This window comes from Lepidochelys olivacea (genome assembly GCF_965140295.1).
Source record: "Lepidochelys olivacea isolate rLepOli2 genome assembly, chromosome: 7".
NCBI classification, from domain to species: Eukaryota; Metazoa; Chordata; order Testudines; family Cheloniidae; genus Lepidochelys; species Lepidochelys olivacea.
In genome coordinates, this window is record NC_140417.1 from 72,957,731 (window position 1) to 72,982,039 (window position 24,309).

The 24,309-nt window shown below is 39.5% G+C and overlaps 2 protein-coding genes across 3 annotated transcripts in view; one reads left to right on the forward strand and one right to left on the reverse strand.

The window, feature by feature from the left end:
- The window catches only part of MMRN2 (multimerin 2), a 45,941-nt gene extending 41,381 nt beyond the window's left edge, over window positions 1-4,560 (forward strand). Inside the window, exon 7 of the mRNA XM_084634820.1 lies at window positions 3,182-4,560. Coding sequence (XP_084490946.1) covers window positions 3,182-3,564 — 383 coding nt within the window. The 3' untranslated portion in view covers window positions 3,565-4,560. The remainder of the gene's footprint in view (window positions 1-3,181) is intronic.
- A 3,461-nt stretch (window positions 4,561-8,021) lies between these two features.
- BMPR1A (bone morphogenetic protein receptor type 1A) overlaps window positions 8,022-24,309 on the reverse strand; it is a 172,426-nt gene continuing 156,138 nt past the window's right edge. For both annotated transcript variants that reach the window (XM_084635589.1, XM_084635590.1), the window contains 2 exons: window positions 22,932-23,062; window positions 8,022-14,955 (listed from right to left, as the gene is read on the reverse strand). In XM_084635589.1, coding sequence (XP_084491715.1) covers window positions 14,830-14,955; window positions 22,932-23,062 — 257 coding nt within the window. In that variant the 3' untranslated portion in view covers window positions 8,022-14,829. The remainder of the gene's footprint in view (window positions 14,956-22,931; window positions 23,063-24,309) is intronic.

The window sequence follows — 24,309 nt, forward strand, 5'->3', positions numbered from 1 at the left end:
GCCTCACAGCACACTTCAGGTGCATGGTATATATAGTGTGGGAGCTGGTTAGTGTCTCAATACAATCCAAGATTTGACATTGCATTTGGCTCCTTGGCTGGTATAAAGTCAGTGGCTGGTATGAAGTGGCTGGTATAAAGTCAGTGGAGTTACAGATTTACAACAGCTGGGTAACTGGCCCTTAACATTTTAAAAGCTCCATGTTTTGCTTACAATTGCTGATGATTACTTAAATTTTTTTTTGTTCTGAGTCAGGATGAGGCTGCTGGGTCTCCAAGCATTGGCTCAGTCTCCATCATTATTTGAGTTTGGGAGGAACAGAAAGGGCCAAATCCTGTTCATCTTGCTAACAGGGACAGGCACATTAACTTAATTGGGTAACTTGAGTAAGCAAAGTGGAAAAGCTTGGGTCCAAAGGAAGCATATGTTTAATATGCTGTACTTTATGTGTTTTAATTTCATACCTCTAGTTGATTCACCAAAACTTCCCTGTTTCTCCCCATGTAGACAAGCTCTGAATGGGACCTAAGATTCTTGTCACTTAAAATGTGTTGTTTACTGACTGCTTTTGGCACTGATTCTGTAAGTTCCTTTCTATCATGCCTCACTGCAGTGCCCTCTGCTGGTAAGAAGAATTTCTTTATAGATTCATAGACTGAGCCCAGAAGGGACCATTTCTGATAATTTAGTCTAACCTTTTGCATAGCATAGACCATAGAATTTTGCCCAGTAGTGCCTGAATCAAGACCAGAAACTTTTGATTGAGCTAGAGTATATCTTTTAAAAAGACATCCAAATCTTGATGGAGAGTCCGTCAGATCCCTAGGTAAATTATTCTAATGATTAATTACCCTCACTGTTAAAAATGTGTACCTTATTTCCAGTCTGAATTCGGCTTCCATCTATTTAATCTTGTTATTCCTTTATCTGCTAAACTAAAGATCACCATCAGAAATCTTTTCCCTGTTTATGTAGTCAGACCATCTTCAAGTCATTTCTTAAACTTCTTTTTGATAAACTACAGAGATTGTACTTCTGAAGTCTTTTACCGCAAAGCACGTTTTCCAGACCTCAGATTATTCTTGTGTCTTTTCTGAATATTTTTCAATTTTTTAAAACATCCTTTTTAAAGTGTGGACACCAGAACTGGAGACTGTATTCCAGAAATGGTCTCACCACTGCCATATACAAAGGTAATACAAACTCCCTGCTTTAATTTGATAATCTTTTACAAGAAAAGACTTAAAATAAGGCACTGCTTTAAGATGTATGGTTTGGCATTATTTTATCTAGAATTATGGAAACACCTATTGCATGTATATAGAATCACAGAAGATTAGGGTTGGAAGAGACCTCAGGAAGTCATCTAGTCCAACCCCCTGCTCAAAGCAGGGCCAATCCCAACTAAATCATCTCAGCCAGGGCTTTGTCAAGCCGGGTCTTAAAAACCTCTAAGGACGGAGATTCCACCACCTCCCTAGGTAACGCATTCCAGTGCTTCACCACCCTCCTAGTGAAATAGCTTTTCCTCATATCCAATCTAGGCCTCCCCCACTGCGACTTGAGACCATTGCTTCTTGTTTTGTCATCTGCCACCACTGAACAGCCTAGCTCCATCCTCTTTGGAACCCCCCTTCAGGTAGTTGAAGGCTGCTATTAAATCCCCCCCACTCTTCTCTTCTGCAGATTAAATAAGTCGAGTTCCCTCAGCCGCTCCTCATAAGACATGTGCCCCAGTCCCCAATCATTTTCATTGCCCTCTGCTGGACTCCAATTTGTCCACATCCTTTCTGCAGTGGGGGGCCCAAAACTGGACACAATACTCCAGATGTGGCCTCACCAGTGCCAAATAGAGGGGAATAATCACTTCCGTCGATCTGCTGGCAATGCTCCTACTAATGCAACCCAATACGCTGTTAGCTTTCTTGGCAACAAGGGCACATATCCAGCTTCTCGTCCACTGTAATCCCCAGGTCCTTTTCTTCAGAACTGCCACTTAGCCAGTTGGTCCCCAGCCTGTAGCAACACATGGGATTCTTCCATCTTAAGTGCAGGACTCTGCACTTGTCCTTGTTGAACCTCATCAGATTTCTTTTAGCCCAATCCTCCAATTTCTCTAGGTCACTCTGGACCCTATCCCTACCCTCCAGCATATCTACCTCTCACCCAAGCTTAGTTGCACTCTCCGCAAGTTCGTGGATGACATCCATCCCATCATCCAGATCATTAATGAAGATGTTGAACAAAACCAGCCCCAGGACCAACCCCTGGGGCACTCCGCTTGATGCTGCGTGCCAACTAGACATCAAGCCGTTGATCACTACCTGATGATCTAGCCAGCTTTCTATCCACCTTATAGTCCATTCATCCAATCCATACTTTTTAAACTTGCTGGCAAGAATACTGTGGGAGACTGTATCAAAAGCTTTGCTAAAGTCAAGATATATTATGTCCACCGCTTTCCCCATGTCCACAGAGTCAGTTATCTCATTATAGAAGGCAATCAGGTTGGTCAGGCATAACTTGCCCTTGGTGAATCCATGCTGACTGTTCCTGGTCTCCCCCATGAACTCTGGTCTTTTTATGTACTTCTACTCTATACCATACAGATTAACAGATTTCATGGGGGAGACCAGCATTTCTCTTGCTCTTGTAGCTAGATCGGCTCAGCAATGCTGATGGTAGCAAAAATCTAGTTATTTGTTTTACAGTAACACCTAGAAGCCTCAACCAAGATTGGGGCCTTACTGTGCCAGGCATTGTATAAACACACAATGAGCACACAGTTGAAACAGAGACAAAGAGTAGGAGTGGAAGCAGAGGTGCAGAGAGGTAAAGTGACTTGCCGAAAGTTTCACAGCAGAGCCAAGAATAGAACCTAGGTCTTGTGACCCATTAGTCCAGTGCCCTACCCACTAGAACATGGTGCCTCATTAAATCAAACGGAGATGATTCCTAAGACCTAAAGGAAGCAGATATAGATATAATACTGTTGAGCCATTTTGATTCCCATTGTGAGCACAATCTTATTTTAAATATTTACATTTAATACGGTAAGTTAACACAAATATATATGTGGCAATCATAATTACAAGCTTTATTCCACTACCTACCTGTGGGGAGCTAGCACAGAAAGAGTTGCTGTATTGTTAAAACTGTTCCTCTCCCTGTGTTGTTCTAGATTCATCAGTGGCATTCTACGTTGGATTCTCTGAAGAATGGGATGAAATAAAAGCATTGAGATTTAATGAAACATACCTTAATTATGGTAACAGCTATTTCCCCGAACAGGGCTACTTCAAAGCACCTCAAAATGGTGTCTATATGTTTGTCATCAATGTGAAGTTTAGTGCAGGACCTGCACTAGGCCAGCTGGTTTTTAGCCATGGGAACAGAATGACTCTGTCAAGTACTCAGGAGTCAACTGGAAGCTCTGAGACCACTTTTGCTATGGCAGAGCTGAAGAAGGAGGAGAGAGTGTGGTTTGAACTGCTGCAGGGCTCTATAGTGAAACGTAGCCCACCTGGAACAACCATGGGTGGATTTCTAATATTTAAAACTTGAAGTGTGCCATTGTTCATTAGTCAACATTTTTCCACAGATACAGTGGACCATCAATTACTGCCTGATCTGTGATTTGTGTGCATGTAAATTCTGTTGCGTGTGTTTAACATAGCACTCTTAGATTTACCAGCACGTTCCTTTCTAGACATATTTGGTTTTTGATTACTTAAAGCATCACATAGAATTCAGAGAAATGGAATTTTATTAAGTTTCTTCTGTGTGATAAATGTCTCATGCTCTATCTCCCCTCATAGACATGATAGCAGGGCCACCTCCTCCCTCCCCACTGAATAACCTCCCACTGGCAGCTCTAGCAATTAATTAGGCTGAAAAGCCATATTAATAAAGAATATTGCTTTAGCTATTTTTGATGCAGTTTAACATCTGTAGATGATAATCCCAAAACATCTAGCCTGCCTGCTCTCTGCAGACCACTAGTGACCTAGTGATAGTTTGTGAACCACCGAACCCAATTCAGCAAAGTGCTTAAGCATATACTTAACTTTAAGAATGTGAAGAGTCCCAGTTAATGCAATGGGATGCCTCCTGTGCTTCAAGTTACACACACAAGTAAATCTTTACAGCCTTAGATAGGCACTGCTGTCTCAGTTTTCTAGGCACTTGGTCATGATCTAACTGAATTGTAAAGCTAATTTTAATGTGATGCTATCAAACTGATATAGGCCCAAATTTCTGTTTTAGTGGAAAAAAACAGGTTAAGTGATATATTGACAGTAATAAAATGTCAACGAAACATTTTTTTTAAATTTAAAATCATGCTTCTGCAGCGTTTGCAACCGAAAAGTTCCAGCACTCTGCTAATGGTACACAACAAAAAGTTAAACTGACTAATCTATTGTCATTAATTAGCTCACTTGAATGGAATGCAAAAGGTAAGTTAGAGTTGAGGGAAATTCTGAGATTTCAAAATTTGGTTTCATCCTGTATTGGGATGAAAAGTCAAATCTCTGATTTTTACATATACTACTTCATTTTGATAAGGTCAAAATGTTTTGGCTTTTACATTATAAATATAATATATAAATCAAAATGATGAAATTGAAGTGCAACATTTCAAACTTATAAAAACAAAATGTTTAAAAAATTCTGACAAAATGGATACATCCCCCTCAAAACAGATTTAGTCAAATCAGCATTTTCCGATGGTAAACTGTTCCATTGGAAAAATTTTGACCAGCTCTAGTTGTGAGCATTAAACTAAAGAATTACTAAAAACATGTATTGCTCTTCAAACCTTAATTTTATAGCTGACTGTGCCCTTTGCAGTGAAGATTGGATGTACCAGTTCGTAACATGTAGAATAATCACATGAAAGCATTCCTTTGCACCATTGCCTCTGCATGTTTCTTGGAATACGGCAAACCAGAAAGTTAGCAGTTTTAACTGTTTATAAATTAACTCACTGGTGGGATTGTAAACATCTCTCTGTTCTGCGGTCTCCAATACACTGAAGACTGAAAATACACCATTTATTCTGCACCTTTGACAAGTAACGTAATCTCATTTTTGTGCACAATACTGCTTGAATATTTTGAGCTGGGGGGAGGAAAGAGTACAAGAAAACCAAGATGGGGTGTGAAAGTGCAAAGGGAGACAAAAGCATCAGTGACAGGGCTGGTATCTTTTAGTTAGACCATAAAATCAGGTGACCCAGACACTTTTAATGAAGTAGATTCAAGTCTCCTTTCTATCCCACTCATCATCTCCAGCAGTGATATGGCTTAGAGAAACCAGGTAAAATCCCGGCCTCATTGAAGTCAATGGGAGCTTCGACAATGACTTCAGTTGAGTCACAATTTTACATGAGTTATTCAAAGTGTATTTGTCCACATGTACAATAAATTTTTCAGAGACATTATTGTCTATGATTGCCAAGCTTCATAGTGCCTGACATGCTTTTTAAAATTCTTAAGTATTAAAGCAAATTTTTGCTGACAGTAAAAAGTTTAATTATATTTAAGTTCTAAGGGTGGCCAAAAAACTTATACCAAAAATATAAGAGTTCTATACTATTATTGGCAAGGGATAATATTAGTAAGGGGATAAATTAATATTCTTTAGGTTATATCAGTTATGTCAACATTTTGCCAAAAGGAGTCTCAAAACTTTAAAATATAATACCAATATGTGGCCAAAAGGCCAAATACCATGGGGGAGAAGTTACAACTGATTAATCAAAACAAAATTAAAATAATTCATCAAAAATTCCACTGAAACACAGCCTCTTCATCCTGCCTTTCAATACTATTCACAAATAAAACACAATCTCACCCTAGCCAACATTAATGCCATGTGGTAAAACAGAACAGATTAAGTATCAACCACAGTACAATAGCTACAGCTCATTAAAAACCAAAGATATTGGCAACATATCTAGGCACTTTCCAGCACTACATTTCTATGATTCTATATTTCAAGGTACCATAAATATTAGCTGTTAAAAAGGACAATTCTATTTGAGATATAAACTGCTGCTCCTTGGACTGATGAAAATGTCCAGAGGGACTCAGTTTTAAGTATTATATCCCACTGGCCACTTTTGGAACCCATAGAACAAGAGTTTACTACTATAAACTTCACTCAAGTAAAAATAAAAAATTATAATTGGCTTTCTAATTAATATTATTTGTAGGGCTGTCAAACAATTACAAAAATTAATCGCGATTAATCGTGCTGTTAAACAATAGAATACCATTTATTTAAATATTTTTGAATGTTTTTTACATTTTCAAATATATTGATTTCAATTACAACACAGAATACAAAGTGTACAGTGCTCACTTTATATTTATTTTTGATTACAAATATTTGCACTGTAAAAAACAAAAGCAACAGTATTTTCAATTCACCTAATATAAGTACTGTAGTGCACTCTCTATCATAAAGAAAAGGAGTACATGTGGCGCCTTAGAGACTAACAAATTGAGTAGCTTACAAAAGCTTATGCTCAAATAAATTTGTTAGTCTCTAAGGTGCCACAAGTACTTCTTTTCTTTTTGCGAATACAGACTAACACGGCTGCTACTCTGAAACCTCTCTTTATCATGGAAGTTGAACTTACAAATGTAGAATTATGTACAAAAAATAACTACATTCAAAAATAAAACAATATAAAACTTTAGAGCCTACAAGTCCACTCAGTCCTACTTCAGCCAATCGCTCAGACAAACACATTTGGTTACATTTGCAGGAGAGAATGGTGCCAGCTTCTTGTTTACAATGTCACCTGAAAGTAAGAACAGGTGTTTGCTTGGCACTGTTGTAGCCGGTGTCGCAAGATATTTACATACCAGATGCGCAAAAGATTCATATGTCCCTTCATACTTCAACCACCATTCCAGAGGAGATGCATCCACGCTGATGACAGGTTCTGCTCGATAATGATGCAAAGCAGAGCGGACTGATGCAGTTTCATTTTCATCATCTGAGTCAGATGCCACCAGCAGGTCGATTTTCTGTTTTGGTGGTTTGGGTTCTGTAGTTTCCGCATCTGAGTGTTACTCTTTTAAGACTTCTAAAAGCATGCTCAACACCTTGTCCCGCTCAGATTTTGGAAGGCACTACAGATGCTTAAACCTTCGGTCAAGTGCTGTAGCTATTTTTAGAAATCTCACATTGGTACCTTTGCATTTTGTCAAATCTGCAGTGTGAGTGTTCCTAAATCAAACAACATGTACTGGGTCATCATCTGAGACTACTGTAACATGAAATATATGGCAGAATGCGGGTAAAACAGAGATGCGGACGTACAATTCTCCCCCAAGGAGTTCAGTCACAAATCTAATTAATGCACTATTTTTTTAACAAACAACATCAGCATGGAAGAATGTCCTCCGGAATGGTGTCTGAAGCATGACGGGGCATATGAATGTTTAGCATATCTGGCACGTAAATACTTTGCAACAACAGCTACAACAGTGCCATGCAAATGCCTGTTCTCACTTTCAGGAGACATTGTAAATAAGAAGCAGGCAGCATTATCTCCTGTAAATGTAAACAAACTTATCTGTCTTAGCGATTGGCTGAACAAGAAGTACGACTGAGTGGACTTGTAGGCGCAAAAGTTTTACATTGTTTTGTTTTTGAGTGCAGTCATGTATCAAAAAAAATCTACATTTGTAAGTTACACTTTCACAATAGAGATTGCAGTACAGTATTTGTATGACGTGAACTGAAAAAGACTATTGCTTTTATCATTTTTACAGTGCAAATATTTGTAATAAAAATAATATAAAGTGAGCACTGTACACTTTGTATTCTGTGTTGTAATAGAAATCAATATATTTGAAAATATAGAAAAACATCCACAAATATTTAATACATTTCAATTGGCATCTTATTGTTTAACAGTGTGATTAATCGCGATTAATTTTTGTAATAACAGTTAATTTTTTTGAGTTAATCGCATAAGTTAACTGTGATTAATTGACAGCCCTAGTTATTTGTACTGGCAATAAGAGTTTGTGTGAATTCAAAGTCAAATAGATCTTTACCTTTATAGGCAACATATACATAAAAGGTCTATCCCCAAACACAAATAATCAAGCAAAGCAGTTTATTAAAAGCTGGCTTTGTTCTTCTTCCAATACGAACCAAGGAGAAAATTTAAGAAGAAGAATACTGATTTTAGTATTGTGCCCACATTTAAGGCACTGGATGATTGACGATAGTCCACCAAACAACTTTGAGCATCACTAAGGAAGATGATTAAAGCTGTTAATTGTTAACTTATCCAATGATTTAAAGACTGAACCAAATACAGTATTTTAAAAGCAGAGAAGTACTTGGTTATGCATTAACAGTTTCCAAGGTAGTACATACTCATGAAGTCTTATAGTAATACAAAACACATTACTAATATGTACTAAAATAAGGTTATTTACTTAAAAATGATACATTGGACATAATCTGTGTACAGAAAAAAGCATTCATGGTAAACTTAAGGCACCTTTTAAATCAGATGCTGTACAAGGTACATTAGTGTGTTACATTTTAAAAGATTATTCTACACTTTTGGCATATAACAAACACAAGAATGTAATCATTCTGCTTGTTTTGCCCTTCTCTCATTTTTATTTACATCTTCTCTAAGTGAACTACAATGTTATTTTTGTATACAATATAATACATTTCATGTTGGGCATGGGTAGGTCAGAGCACAAACATCACTACAGTATGTGGACTTAATTGCATTCAAGGATAATATAGAACAAGGCAACAATTACATGAGATTTGTTGAACAAATTAAGTAAAACAGTATTTACTCCAACTTTGTGATAACTATTAAACCATGGCTACTATACTGTGAACTCCATAAAGCTCTGTATTATATAACATTATATCACCCCTACATGGGGGGTACACCCAGTGGAAGCAGGATTGTGTCCTCTGACTTCTTACAGAAGCACTGTCACAACAATGGAGAACTGCTAAATCATTTCCTATCTAACCAAAATAAAAGATAAATATTACTTCCCTTTAAACATTATTACAGTAACCAAAAAAGGTTTTTAATTTTAAACTTAAGTGACATTTTTACTCTTCAAATGGTTTTAGTCTGTTAATTTAATTTAAAATATAGTATGTGAAGACAATATAGCTGATTTGTATCCAAAGAATTAATTTTATAGCACATTCAGTGGTCATTTAGATGACGTCCTAAAATTTGATTCTAGGCTTACTGAGGAGGTAACAGTTAAAGATTCATTCTGCATTTTAATATCAACACTTAAAGATAATATAATTTAAAAATGTAAAGGAAATAATTAAGGAAAATATGGTACATACAAATGAAACTGACAGTTTTCCAAGATTTTAAAGTCTCGTACTTTCAAAAATATCTACCTTGAAAGCTGATTAGAGGCCTACAGAAGTTGTATATCACTTATCTAATTTGGGTTTTCAAGATACTCATTCTTAAAGAAAAATTCTAAGATAAGCAAACAGTAAAACCCAAAACGAAAGCCTGCATTCATTCCTAGAAACATCATATTCCTTTAGGAATTTACAAGTTAATCAGGAATGTAAATGTTTCCTTACTCTCACTGAATACAATGGCCTCAATTATCTCAAAGATGCAAGTTACTTTCCATCCAACTAAAGCAAGGTAGAACATGCGAGACAATACAAATCTCCATATGCAACTGCTTAATTGGTTCCAAGGCACAGACCATGTTCACAAGGCATACTCTACACATTACATTTAAAAGATATTTGCCAGGCATCCTCTCTCTCTCTCTTTTTTTAAATACTGGTTGATAAATAATTACTGAAGTAAGTTTGACCAACAAAATGAGATGATCACTCACTTCGGATGAAGGAGTCTGATACTCCTTTAAAAGGCTTTGGAATCCTTATAAGGCAACACAACTTGACTTAAGTCTGCATTAAGTACAAAAATATTTTTATTTAATACATTTGCTAAGATTAATGTCAAGATTTTAAGAAATGGGTATCTAAAGCTATGAGCCTAAACTCATATTTAGGCCCCGATTTTGCAAGTTACTTCACATAGGACTTAAGCACGTGCTTAAGTGCTTTACTGAATTAGGGCCTTAATTTACTGATTTTCAGAAGTACTGAGCACCTACCAGCTCTCAATTGAGCCAATGAAATACTCAGGATTTGAGACTATAAGGCCTTTTATTGAGGTGCCTAAAACAGATTTTGGAGCCCAACTAGGCAACCACTTTTTAGAATTTAGGTGTAAGTCCCCCTCCACCTCTTCCTTCCTCCTCCCCCAAACCCAACAGAAAACCCAGCTCAGTGGATTTACTTTATGTAAAAGTGTTTTCTGTAAAGCCTTTTAAAGTGTTAAGGTATTTATTCAGAGTATGTCTAAACTACAATTAAAAACCCATGGCTGGTCCATGCCAGCTGATTCAGGCTAAGGGGTTGTTTAACTGCAGTGTAGACATTCAGGCTCAGGCTGGCACCTGGGCTCTAGGACTCTGCGAGGTGGGAGGGTCCCTGAGCTCAGACTGCAGCCCGAACTCAAACATCTATAGTGCAATTAAACAGCCCCTTAGCCTGAGCCCCAGGAGCCTGAGTCATCTGGCATGGGCCAGCCACAGGTGTCTAATTGCAATGTAGACATACCCTCAGTATCACCAACATTTTGCCTTGCAAAAACTTAAGCAATAAATATTTGGGATGGGAGGGAAATCAATGAATAATTAAAAATGGTGTTTCATTTTTACATTTCTGTCGCTTTATTTAGACTACCACCAACTGTTTTCCTTAAAGACTTCAGAAAAATCATGTCAAGATTAAACGTCAGCAAACAAATTGTAGCTAATAAAGATGTATAATTCACATGGCACTTTATTGGATTAAGTTAAAAAAACCTCCAAGTTCTGAAAGAGCAAGCTTATGGGACATGTGCATAAACATTTCCCTTTTTATTGTTAAAAACCCAGGGTGGTGGGTGGGTGGAAGCAACTTATTCTAAATTATTGATTTCATTACTCATGCCAAATATTTTTCAACTACCTGTGCTACTTTTGGGGGAATTCTACGTCACTGCGCATGCGCAGAATTCATGGTCCCCGCAGATTTCTTTGCTTCCCTACAGAAGAATGACTTCTGATGGGGAAGTAAAGGGAAGCCGCAAGAGCAGTCACATGCCCCTCCCCAGAAGTGCAGGCACGCTAGTTTGAGTGCCCAGAGCAGCCGATAGAGATGTAAATCACAGCTGGGGTGGGAGGGCTGGGCAGTCATGTGTGAGAGAGAAAGATACACTCTGTCCCTCTCGTTCGCTATTGCGGAATGCTCAGTGTGAAGGGGCAGGGCTTTGAGGTGTTTCTGAGAAGACAGGTGTGGGGCAGGCTCTGTTCCCACAGGCAGAGTAGAAAGTAGCAGCCTGCCTGCTTAGTGAATTGTTCCCATTGTTCTTAGTAAATTCCCCAGGAGTATAAAACAGGTGTAAAAAATTTAAGGCTCCTTTATATTCCCAAAGTGGTGTAAAGAAGCCTTATTGTAAAGGACAGTATGGCCTTATAAATGTTTATGGTGCTTTAGTGATTAGAACTGGTCTAAATTTTTTGACTGAAAAATTTTCCTATGAAAATGGGCTCTATGAACTGTTTCTACTGACCTTCCTGGAGATGGTCAGTAGCCAATATAAACTGTGAGTGTGAGCCCTCACTTGCTCTTCAGTTGCCTGTGATGTAACACTGAGCATATGGCTGCATATATTTGTTGATTAATAATTAGAAGTAAAGGGTCAATACTAGCTACATTACTACTAGACATTGCGGGCTTGGGGATTTCCTCCAATGCTCCCCACTCCCATTCTCCATCCATTGTATTGTAGTTTAAATAAATTACCAAAATAATTGAAACCAGCGTGATTATATTGCATTATATTAACAAATAAAATATGCAGAATTTTGCAGAGTTTTAAAATAGTGTGTGCAGAATTTTTAATTTTTTGGCACAGAACTCCCCCAGGAGCACTGGGCAAACTAATGCACAAAGACATGCTTAACAACTTCAGCCTCATCTTATATCTTTCTTGACAATGGACGGAAAAAAATTTTAAAGCCCTTTTTTTCATAAGAATTGTGGCACACTATTGTCTACTGCTGTCTTCAAATAAGTTAAAATTATATTTGACACACCCAGGAATTGTTCAACCAGAATACATATTAATACTTAAAGGCTTTAATGAACAAAAGTAATGACTTTATTTTAAAAAAGAAATGTCCCCTGAAATAACTAGTTTTGTATAAAATATGTAGCATTGTTAAATAACGTCTGTACATCACAACAGAAAATAAAAAATTCTGCAGTCTTTTGCCTGACCACTTACTTTTTGCAAACTATGGAACAGAAGTGAAAAAACCCAGTGTTAGATAGTTATTTGCAGTTGTTCACAAATGCATATTGGAACTTCATTAAGTTACATTTTCTATTGTATTTTCAAAGGACATTTTAACACAATTTCAAAGCAGTCTCCATGTACCCATTTTAAGACGACAGATAATTTATCAAAAATCTTAATATGAAATCACTATGTCTGACGAATGTCAACATTTTTCCAAAAATTTTTCCCCCTCCAAATCTGAGCTATAGCATGTGTGTGCACATTTACCTATGACCAGGTGTTTTAAAATAGAGCACATTACACACTATATAAATACCTTCCCTTTTTAAAATTATCTAGAACAAGGTTACAGTACAAGGTTAGAGGCACTTAAATTAGGTTTAACTGAACTGTTCCAATATTGTGTTTTTAATCTTCAGCAAGATTCACAGCATTGGAGTTTAAACTTGAGTTATGTTGCTTTTTCTGACTTCAAACTGATAGTGACAAAATTAATGGTATATAACTAATGGCCCAACTTTACACTAACCATTTTAGTTTTTTTTGCCTTTTATACAAACCTGTCTTGATCAACCAAAAAAACAGCAGAAATTTGATTTCCTGTGCAAGCCAAATGGCTTTCATATAACTAGCCAGTCACTGCAGTACAGAATCATACGCACAGCACTGCGTATTATACAGAAACCCTTGACCAAATCCTGCAGCAATGTTAATTTATTAACATTAAAACACCTTTCAATCCCATTTCTCCCATACCCAACAACACACATCCGATTCAGTTGAAAATACTCACTGATTTACCATTCGTCAGTGACGATTTTCAGGAATGACAGTATTTGATTATGTTTTTTCATTGTGTCCTCTAGATGGCCCAGCTCTAAGATCTTCAGCAGTAACGATGCTGTTAAGGTGATCTAGCTCAGAATCTCCCTTGCCTGCCTCATGCATGTCAGTCAGCTTCAGCTGTTCATCTCAGTTCCCCAGGTCTTGGATGACACTGTATTCTCTCAGTTTCCTAGCTGCCCAGCCTGCACTTCTGTGAGTGGGCCCTATTTGCAAACTGGACTCCAGCTCTGGCTCTCAGACCTCCCCTCCTGTCTGGTTCTATAGAATAGTGAAAGGAGCATGCAGTGCAATCCATTTAATTCCCTCTCATGGGGAAAGATGTAAAGCATGAAGCAGCTGCAGACAGGTCCCAGCAGGGCAGAGAGGCAAAACAGAAAGCCAAAGGTCTGGTTGCTGCAAAATGGTGCAGTCTATAACAAAAATGCTGACTTCTGTGGTGCCTCGAAAAAAGCCAAATTCCACAACCACACAATCATGGAGCATACTGGGCCCCAAGTGAGATGACTGAGGCAGATCACACCTCTCAGTCACTGTTTCAGGCTCTTCGCAGACTCAGGGCTTGTCTCCACAGCAAGGCAATGCACACTAGAGAAGTGTGATTTCTATGAAGTGCACTTATGTGCTGCACACTTACTGGCCTGCAACAACCCTGCTGGAATGCACTAAAGTTTCCTAGTGCATGTTAACAAGCAGCATGTATATGAAGCACCCTAGGGGAACTTATAGTGTGTGCCAGCAGGGTCTACATGGATCCGTCAGTATACTTTAGAAATCACACCCCTCTAGTGTATGCATTGCTGCACCGTGTAGACAAGCCCTCAGATGGATATTGGTTTACACTGTTCACATTTCTGAGGTTCTCTTTGCAACCTAAACAGCACAGAAACGTAATTATTTCAACATGAAAATTGAGATTCTGGAGCACAATTCTGTGTCGAGGGATGAATTCTGTGGCAAATCCTGTAACTGTGGAATCAGGGAACATACGGGGCCCTGACCATAAGTCTTTCTGTGAATTTAAATGATCTATCCCAAATGGCAGTCAAAGAATCCTGGCACACACATAAAAGACCCATAAAAGGCATAGGAACTGTTAAACTGAGTAGTATCTCAAACAGATTCCTAACCTACAGGCTATTTCAAAAAGACTTGGTATGAACCAACTAGGTTTTTATCAGGTAGAAGGCAAAAAGCTTATATTTCTCCATCTCTGTTGAATCCATTTAGCTTCTTAAGGCTTTCACAGAAAGCACTGTACTCTGAACATGCAATTTAGTACCCAGAGTTTCACTGGAGACTCACTAAGTGTGACTGAAGTCTCAATGCAGCTTAAAACAAAAATGATACGCATATTTAAAACAAGGCTGTCCATATATGTAGCATGTAGTGTACAGAGACTTTCAGCATTATATTCTACAAAGTACTGAAAGATTTAATATTAGCAGCCTGTAAAAGTAAGATGAGGAAGTGGACTGAATCTCAGTTGCTTCTTCTTCCCACTTAGTTCCCACCCTTATCAGGGTGAAAAGTTCTAGGAGTCCAACTCTGCTCCTCAGTACTATATTATTCTGTCAAATCTTTACATCTTGTGATTCAACCATCTTGGCAAGTGTCTTCTTGATCCTCAAAGCTGTAAGTCTAGAGGCAGGATTGTGGGCCCAGCATTCAGACATTAACTTCAACACTGCTCTTAAACACTGGAAATTAAAAAACAAAAGGATACTATTGTAAACAATAATGACTGACAGTTGAAATGGTACAAGTTTTAAGAAGGACTCTGGTGAAGCACGTAGGCCAAAAAGCTTAATTTTTTTTCAATATTCTGTTGATTTATTTACAATATCCTTTGTCAATTATTTCACCTGAATAAAGTAACATTGATATCTCCAACACTGATCTGATTTAGAAAGTGTGCCTTAGTTACAATGCAACAACAAACTGGTGCTCTTTCTTTTGTTTTTAAGAGCTCAGTATTCTTTTCAATTTACTGCCTGAATTCAAAAATGGAAGAGGACTATAAAGTTTCAGTGGGTCAGGCTAACATCCTATAGCAGAGTAATGAGGTGTCATACGGTGTATCCGATGTTTCTCACCAGAGGGAAGGTTGGCATGACAAAAGGTCTGATTGGGTGACAAGTGAACTGGGAGAAATTAGGGCATTTCCAAAAGAAATGAACAATCTCTGACAGGGTGGGAAAAGTAGTAATATAGCATGCATATAGCTGTTATTTGAAGCAGGTAGATTATATTACTTATCTTCCAACATCAATAATATCCATTTAAAGACCATATATTCCGGTTTAATCCATAATTACATAGAATGATAAAAAACCTTGCACCTCTTGGGAGAATGTTTATTACATAGTAAAGCTGAATTGACAATAAAATATATGCATTTTTTAATCTTGATCACAGTGTAAGGTAATTCACACCAATTTGGGAAAATGTGTGACAGTCTTCAAATAGTAAACATTTGAAGACTGCCAACAGTCTTTGGAACCCTACCTTAAAAGGTTTACTCAATTTCAAGCACTTTGAAAATAAATGCAGAATTTTGAACACAAATTTGTGTGCCTCTTAAACAGCAAATTAATGTAACAGGGATGGCCAAACTGCGCCTCGTGAGCTGCATGCGGCTCTTTTACAGTTAAAGTGTGGCTGAAGGAGCCCACCAAAACTGGAGGGGTGTGTGTGAAGGACTTCTGCACTGCAGCAGCGTGGTGGGGCTAGAGGCTTCTGCCAGAAATGACTGGTGCCTGCTGAGAGTATGGGGGGTGTGTGTGTGTGTGTGTCCACAATAAAGGTTCCCCTGCTCCCAACAGCTTGAGTCATGCGGCATGCCCTCCCTCCTACCTTCAGTGGCACATTCCAGCAGATCCTAGGTGCTAGCTCCACGTGGAGAGGAAACAGCAAACAGCTGGGAGCTGTAGGAAAAGGCCACTGCTTTAGCTCCATGAGGAGAGGCAGCAGAAAAAGCCGCAGCTCTCTCTGCAGCTCCCAGCTGTTTGTCACTGCCTCTCCCCATGCCTCCAGCTCCCAGCTTGCCGGCTCCAGCAGCTGCTGTGCAGAGGGGACCCGATGACACCATATGCCCAAGCGGGGCCAGCAAATCATGGCAAAAATCTGGGGGGGGCACGTAAGCCCAGGTGCGCCCCCCTCCATCTCCTCTGGCTTCTGCCCAGAAGGGAGGGGTGGGGTGGTCTCGGGGCTTCAGTCCCACGTGACTTGCCTGCCAGTGTTCAGGGCTTCAATATATAGCAGCATATCTGAACTAGCACTACTTTCATACTAAACATTGGAAATTATGTAGCATGAGCTACTGTGACCCTTAATAAATGGGCATTTTAATCCCATTATTATTTCACCTTCTTCTGGGATACTGACCCTAGAATATCACTAATTCTCCTAAAAAGAAAAGGAGTACTTGTGGCACCTTAGAGAATAACAAATTTATTTGAGCATATGCTTTTGTGAGCTACAGCTCACTTCATTGGATGCATGCAGTGGAAAATACACTGGGGAGATTTTATATACACAGAGAACATGAACCAATGGGTGTTACCATACACACTGTAACGAGAGTGATCAGGTAAAGTGAGCTATTACCAGTAGGAGAGAAAAAAACCCTTCTGTAGTGATAATCAAGGTGGGCCATTTCCAGCAGTTGACAAGAATGTGTGAGGAACCGAGGGGGGAGAGGAACATGGGGAAATAGTTTTACTTTGTGTAATGACACATCCGCTCCCAGTCTTCATTCAAGCCTAATGTAATGGTGTCCAGTTTGCAAATTAATTCCAATTCAGCAGCCTCTCGTTGGAGTCTGTTTTTGAAGTTTTTTTGTAGAAGAATTGCAACTTTTAGGTCTGTAATCGGGTGACCAGAGAGACTGAAGCGTTTTCCAACTGTTTTTTGAATAATTCTTGATGTCTGATTTGTGTTCATTTATTCTTTTATGTAGAGACTGTCCGGTTTGGCCAATGTACATTGCAGAGGAGCATTGCTGGCACATGATGGCATATATCACATTGGTAGATGTACAGGTGAACGAGCCTCTGATAGTGTGGCTGATGTGATTAGGCCCTATGATGGTATCCCCTGAATAGATATGTGGACACAGTTGGCAACGGGCTTTGTTGCAAGGATAGGTTCCTGGGTTAGTGGTTTTGTTGTGTGGTGTGTGGTTGCTGGTGAGTATTTGTTTCAGGTTGGGGGGCTGTCTGTAAGCAAGGACTGGCCTGTCTCCCAAGATCTGTGAGAGTGATGGGTCGTCCTTCAGGATAGGTTGTAGATCCTTGATGATGGGCTGGAGAGGTTTTAGCTGGGGGCTGAAGGTGACGGCTAGTGGTGTTCTGTTATTTTCCTTGTTGGGCCTGTCCTGTAGTAGGTAACTTCTGGGTACTCTTCTGGCTCTGTCAATCTGTTTCTTCACTTCAGCAGGTGGGTATTATAGTTGTAAAAACGCTTGACAGAGATCTTGTAGGTGTTTGTCTGTGTCTGAGGGGTTGGAGCAAATGCGGTTGTATCATAGAGCTTGGCTGTAGACAATGGATCGTGTGGTGTGGTCTGGATGAAAGCTGGAGGCATGTAGGTAAGTATAGCAGTCAGTAGGTTTCTGGTATAGGGTGGTGTTTATGTAACCATTGCTTATTAGCACCGTAGTGTCCAGGAAGTGGATCTCTTGTGTGGACTGGTCCAGGCTGAGGTTGATGGTGGAATTCCTCAAGGGCTTCTTTTCCATGGCCTCAGATGATGCAGATCAATGTAGCGCAAGTAGAGTAGGGGCGTTAGGGGACGACAGCTGAGGAAGCGTTGTTCTAAGTCAGCCATAAAAATGTTGGCATACTGTGGGGCCCTGCGGGTACCCATAGCAGTGCTCCTGATTTGAAGGTATACATTGTCCCCAAATGTGAAATAGTTATCGGTGAGGACAAAGTCACAAACTTCAGCCACCAGGTTTGCCGTGACATTATTGGGGATACTGTTCCTGACAACTTGTAGTCCATCTTTGTGTGGAATGTTGGTGTAGAGGGCTTCTACATACATAGTGGCTAGGGTGGTGTTTTCAGGAAGATCACTGATGGATTGTAGTTTCCTCAGGAAATCAGTGGTGTCTCGAAGATAGCTAGGAGTGCTGGTAGACTAGGGCCTGAGGAGGGAGTCTACATAGTCAAACATCACGAAAGCTTATACTCAAAAAAATTTGTTAGTCTCTAAGGTGCCACAAGTACTCCTTTTCTTTTTGCGGATACAGACTAACATGGCTGCTACTCTGAAACTAATTCTCGTAATGATCTCAGGTACACAATGATAACAGGAACAATGCAAAACCAAATAATACTCTATTTGAGATCTCTCTGAGTAAAAAGGAAAATGAAGGTTACTTACTTGTATCTGGAGTTCTTTGAGATGGACTATGCATATTCCCACTCATGGGATGCTCCGACCAGCACAGCCTGAACAGTAGAACGCTAGCCAGCAGTGTTCTCTGGAGCGCTCATGCCTGTCCCTCAGCGCTCCCACCAGTGAACATTAAACCTTCCATGGCAAGGATATAAAACGGGTATGGTGGCTAGCTCCCTGAGGTCCTCCTCCCATGACTTCAGGTCCTCTGAGAGTAGGACTCCAAGGCAGAGAGGAAAGGTGTGCAGACTGTGTGAATATGGAGAGTCCATGCCGAACAACTCCAGTTACAAGTAAGTAACCTTCTTTTCTTCTTCGACTATCTGCATATTCCCACCTACAGGACAGTTTAACTGCGGTAATTCTAACCCAGGATGGTGGGAACATGGAATCCCAATAAAACGAGAACTGCATTGCCAAATTTTGCATCTGATCTAGGTTTTAAATCTATAATGAGTAGTTCCTAGTAAAAGTGTGGATTGTACGCCACATTGTTACTCTTTATGATTCTATTAAGGAATATGTCTAGCGAATACCACAGAAACTGCTTCTAATCTAGTACAACGAGCTCTAATTCCTTCAGGAAGACAGGAATTCATCAGCTTAATGTATGTATTCATCAATACATAGCCTAACGCAGTGGCTCCCAACCTTTCTGTGGGAATAGCATATTCCTATTCCCAGAAGACTGTGGCAGGCACCAGACACCCCACCACCGAAATGCCGCCGAGATGTGGCAGCAGCAAGAAGCATCGCCGCCTAAATGCCACTGAGAAACGGCAATGCTTCTCTGTGGCATTTCGGCGGGCAGTTCTCCGGCGACAGCGCTCGGTGGCAGCATTTTGGCAGCGCGGTGTCCTGCGGGTGCACACAACTGCCCCGGCGGGTGCCATTGAGCTCGCGGGCACTGCATTGGGGACCCCTGGCCTAACTCATCTTGAAAGAATTTGTTCAGTGACCACTCTCCCGTTATTCCTCTTTTCATAAGAAATAAAGAAATTGGGAGATTGTTGAAAATGCTTAGTTCTAATTAAATTAAAACTAAAGCCCTTCTAACTTCTAGCACATGAAATCCAGCCTCCTCATCTTGAGTGTGAGGTTCGGGGAAAAAAGCTGGTAACAGATTTATAGTAAAATATAAGAATCTTGGGTGTGTACAGAGAATTCCTTTATCCTTATCAAAGACAGTAAATGGTGGGTACGCATTATCACTTGTAATTCACTTATGCACCTTGCAGAAGAGACAGCTATCAAGATGACTGTCTTAATAGATAAAGAGAACAGTGTACAGATTCTCACAGTTCAAATGAATGTTTCATTAACTGTGTAAGCACTATGTTTAAATTCAAAGATGGTATAGGATATCTAACTGGTGGATATAGATTATTAAGACCTTTCAAGAATCTTCACATCATGAGTAAAAACTAATTTACTATCCACAGGGACATAGTAAACTGAAATTGCTGCAAGATGAACCTTGACTGGTGACAGAGACCAACTCTTTTAAGATATAATAAGTAGGGCTGTTGATTAATCACAGTTAATTCATGCGATTAACTAAAAAAATCGCGATTAGAACATTTTTGATTTGTCATGCTGTTAAACAATAGAATATCAATTGGAATTTATTAAATATTTTGGATGTTTTTCTACATTTTCAAATATATCCATTTCAATTACAACACAGAATACAAAGTGTAATGCTCACTTTATATTATTTTTTATTACAAATATTTGCACTGTAAAAAGGATAAACAAAAGAAATAGTATTTTTCAATTCACCTCATACAAGTACTGTAGTGCAATCGCTTTATCATGATAGTGTAACTTACAAATGTAGGTTTTTTTGTTACATAACGGCACTCAAAAACCATGTAAAACTTTAGAGGCTGCAAGTCCACCGACTTCTACTTCTTGTTTAGCCAATCGCTAAGAAAAACAACGTTCTTTACATTTACGGGAGATAATGCTGCCCACTTCTTAATTATGACACCTGAAAGTGAGAACAGGTGTTCTCATGGCACTGTTGTAGCTGGCGTAGCAAGATATTTACGTGCCAGATGCACTAAAGATTCATATGCCTTGTCATGCGTCAGCCATTGTTCCAGAGGACGTGCTTCCATGCTGAAGACGGTCGTTAAAAAATAATGCGTTAAGTAAATTTGTGACTGAACTTCTTGGGGGAGAATTGTATGTCTCCTGTTCTGTTCTATCCGCATTCTGCCATATATTTCATATTATAGCAGTTTCAGATGATGGCCCAGCACATGTTGTTCGTTTTAAGAACACTTTCACAGCAAATTTGACAAAATGCAAAGAAGATACCAATGCGAAATTTCTAGATAGCTACAGCACTCAAGCCAAGGTTTAAGAATCTGAAGTGTCTTCCAAAATCTGAGAGGGACGAGGTGTGGAGCATGCTTTCAGAAGTCGTAAAAGAGCAACACTCCGATGCGGAAACTACAGAACCTGAACCACCAAAAAAGAAAATCAACCTTCTGTTGGTGGCATCTGACTCAGATGATGAAAATGAAAATGCATTGGTTTGCACTGCTTTGGACTGTTATCGAGCAGAACCCGTCATCAGCATGGACACATGTCCTCTGGAATGGTGACTGAAGCATCAAGGGATATATAAAATCTTTAGCGCATCTGGCATGTAAATATCTTGCGACGCCGGCTACAACAGTACCATGCAAATACTTGTTCTCACTTTCAGGAGACATTGTAAACAAGAAGCAGGCAGCATTATCTTCTGCAAATGTAAACAAACTTGTTTGTCTAAGCGATTGGCTGAACAAGAAGTAGAACTGAGTGGACGTGTAGGCTCTAAAGTTTTACACTGTTTTGTTTTTGAATGCAGGTTTTTTTTGTACATAATTCTACATTTGTAAGTTTAACTTTCATGATAAAGAGATTGCACTACAGTACTTGTATTAGGTGAATTGAAAAATACTATTTCTTTTGTTTTTTACAGTGTAAACATTTATAATAAAAAATAAATACAAAGTTTGCACGGTACACTTTGTATTCCGTGCTGTAATTGAAATCGATATATTTGAAAATGTAGAAAACATCCAAAAATATTTAAATAAATGGTATTCTATCACTGTTTAACAGCACAATTAATGGCACTTAATTTTTTTAATCGTGTGATTAATCATGATGACTTCTTTTAATCGCTTGACAGCACTAATAAGAAGTAAGATAGAATATATAAGTAATCAGAGCTGTATATAGATCTACCTCAGTAGTTCTCAACTTATTTATCATTGTTTGCTGCATATGCAGGACCCCCGACCCTGTGGGGCAGGACAGCAGCCCCAACCCTGACCCCGCTGAGAGATGAGGGAGGCACATGAGCATGCTAACAAACACTTCTAGCTCGAGTTCTATTGGTCAGGCTGAACGGTCAGTGCATCCAATAAGTGGGAACATGCAGAGGACACCTGGGGTATGTTTTCACTACCTGCCGGATCGGCAGGCAGCAATCGATCCAGCAGGGATTGATTTATCGTGTCTAGTCTAGACGCGATAAATTGACACCCAAGCACTCTCCCATCGACTCCTGTACTCCAACGCCGTGAGAAGCACAGGCAGAGTCGACGGGGGAGCAGCAGCAGTCGACTCACCATGGTAAGTCGATCTAAGTACGTCGACTTCAGCTACATTATTCATGTAGCTGAAGTTGCATAACTTAGATCGATTCCCTCCACCAGTGTAGACCAGGGCCTCAAGAACTGTGCAGTACTACCAATGAAATCTCTCCATGAAAAAGTAATGGGGCCGCTAATGATCTACACCATCCTCTCCTCAGGTCTACAAACACATTAGTATCACCTCATATTCCAGTGTTGAAAATGTCTGATATATCCAGTATGACAGAAAAAGGTATCTGAGGTTGAGTGTGATAAATTGCATTACAATGTCATGTTAAATTGTAGCTCCATTCAAAAACACAAGAAAATACTAAGGCCTAGCTCTAGACTGGTTTGGGGTGAGAATGTGACCATGCAGTTGGTTGCTGGTGAGGTAGTTCTCCTTCCCATTCAGATGGGTACATAAAAAGATCAGGCAGGTAAAAGCTCTACTAGTTGTTCTCACACATTAGTATTTTTATTGTGGTCAGAGATATCTCAAAACATTAGAATGTCTAATTTTGTTGCCTACTCTACTTCAGTTTCAGAAAACTTTTGGGAAAGACTAAAATACCCTTATTACATATTGGGGTTAAAGCTGAACTCCTCCCATTTCTCCCTTTCGACGTACTTACTTCATCGCTATTCCATCTGTTAGATACCACTGGGCGTAGGCGCTTGACGCACACCACCTCTCTCATATCTTCATAAGATGGATCATTCGGCACCATGTCATAATATGGCAGCTGGTACTCTTCAACAATACCTGAAATGTGTGTAAAAGATCAGGGTTATATATATATGAACAAACTAAATCCTTAGATCTGCTATCTAAACTCGTAACTAACTGATGAAGCATAAAACAACACAAAATTCTCTTGTCAGCAACTTAAACTCATCAGTGGTTGAAAACTAAAGGTAACATTAATGGCTATTAGATGGATGTGTAAGGAGTGGTATCCCTAGCCTCTGTTTGTCAGAGGGTGGAGATGGATGGTAGGAGAGAGAACACTAGATCCTTACCTGTTAGGTTCACTCCCTCTGGGGCACCTGGCATTGGCCACTGTTGGTAGACAGGATACTGGGCTGGATGGACCTTTGGTCTGACCCAGTATGGCCATTCTTATGTTCTTATGTTAACACAGAATTGTACATAATATCACTTGCTGAAAATTTATAAAAAGAAAAGGAGTACTTGTGGCACCTTAGAGACTAACCAATTTATTTGAGCATGAGCTTTCGTGAGCTACAGCTCACTTCATCGGATGCATACCGTGGTATGCATTCCACGGTATGCATCCGATGAAGTGAGCTGTAGCTCACGAAAGCTCATGCTCAAATAAATTGGTTAGTCTCTAAGGTGCCACAAGTACTCCTTTTCTTTTTGCGAATACAGACTAACACGGCTGTTACTCTGAAACCTGAAAATTTATAGTTGATGGTGGACATTTAGGACCGAATGCTGACTTAATTACCTGTAGTCCCACTGAATGTTTGGCCCTATTACATACTATAGAGCTACTCCCTACAACAGATGAGTTCATACATGTATATCTTCCACTTTATTCTGAGACTGCCTGTAATCTTCCTATTTCACCTAGTTTACCACATCCAAGAAGTGTACTTCACTGAACATATAGAGATAGATCACTGTCCCAAGAAGATGCAATCTAAATTAGGATGAGAGGGTTACTCACCTTGTGCAATAACTGAGGTTCTTCGAGATATGTCCCGCAGTGGGTGCTGCATTTTAAGTGTTTGAGTGCCCCTGTGCTTGTAATCGGAGATTTGTGATAGCAGTGCCTGGTTGGGTCGCACATGCACAGTCCCTGTCTTGCGCTGCATCAAGCAGCTAATTGGCGCTGTGAGAGCAACCTCCCCTCTGTTCCTTGTCTACTGCAGAGCATGAGTGTGAAACTCTGAAGTAGAGGGGCAGAGGGAGGGTAGTGGAGCACCCATGGGGACACACGAAGAACCTCAGTTACTGCACAAAGTGAGTAACCCTCTCCTTCA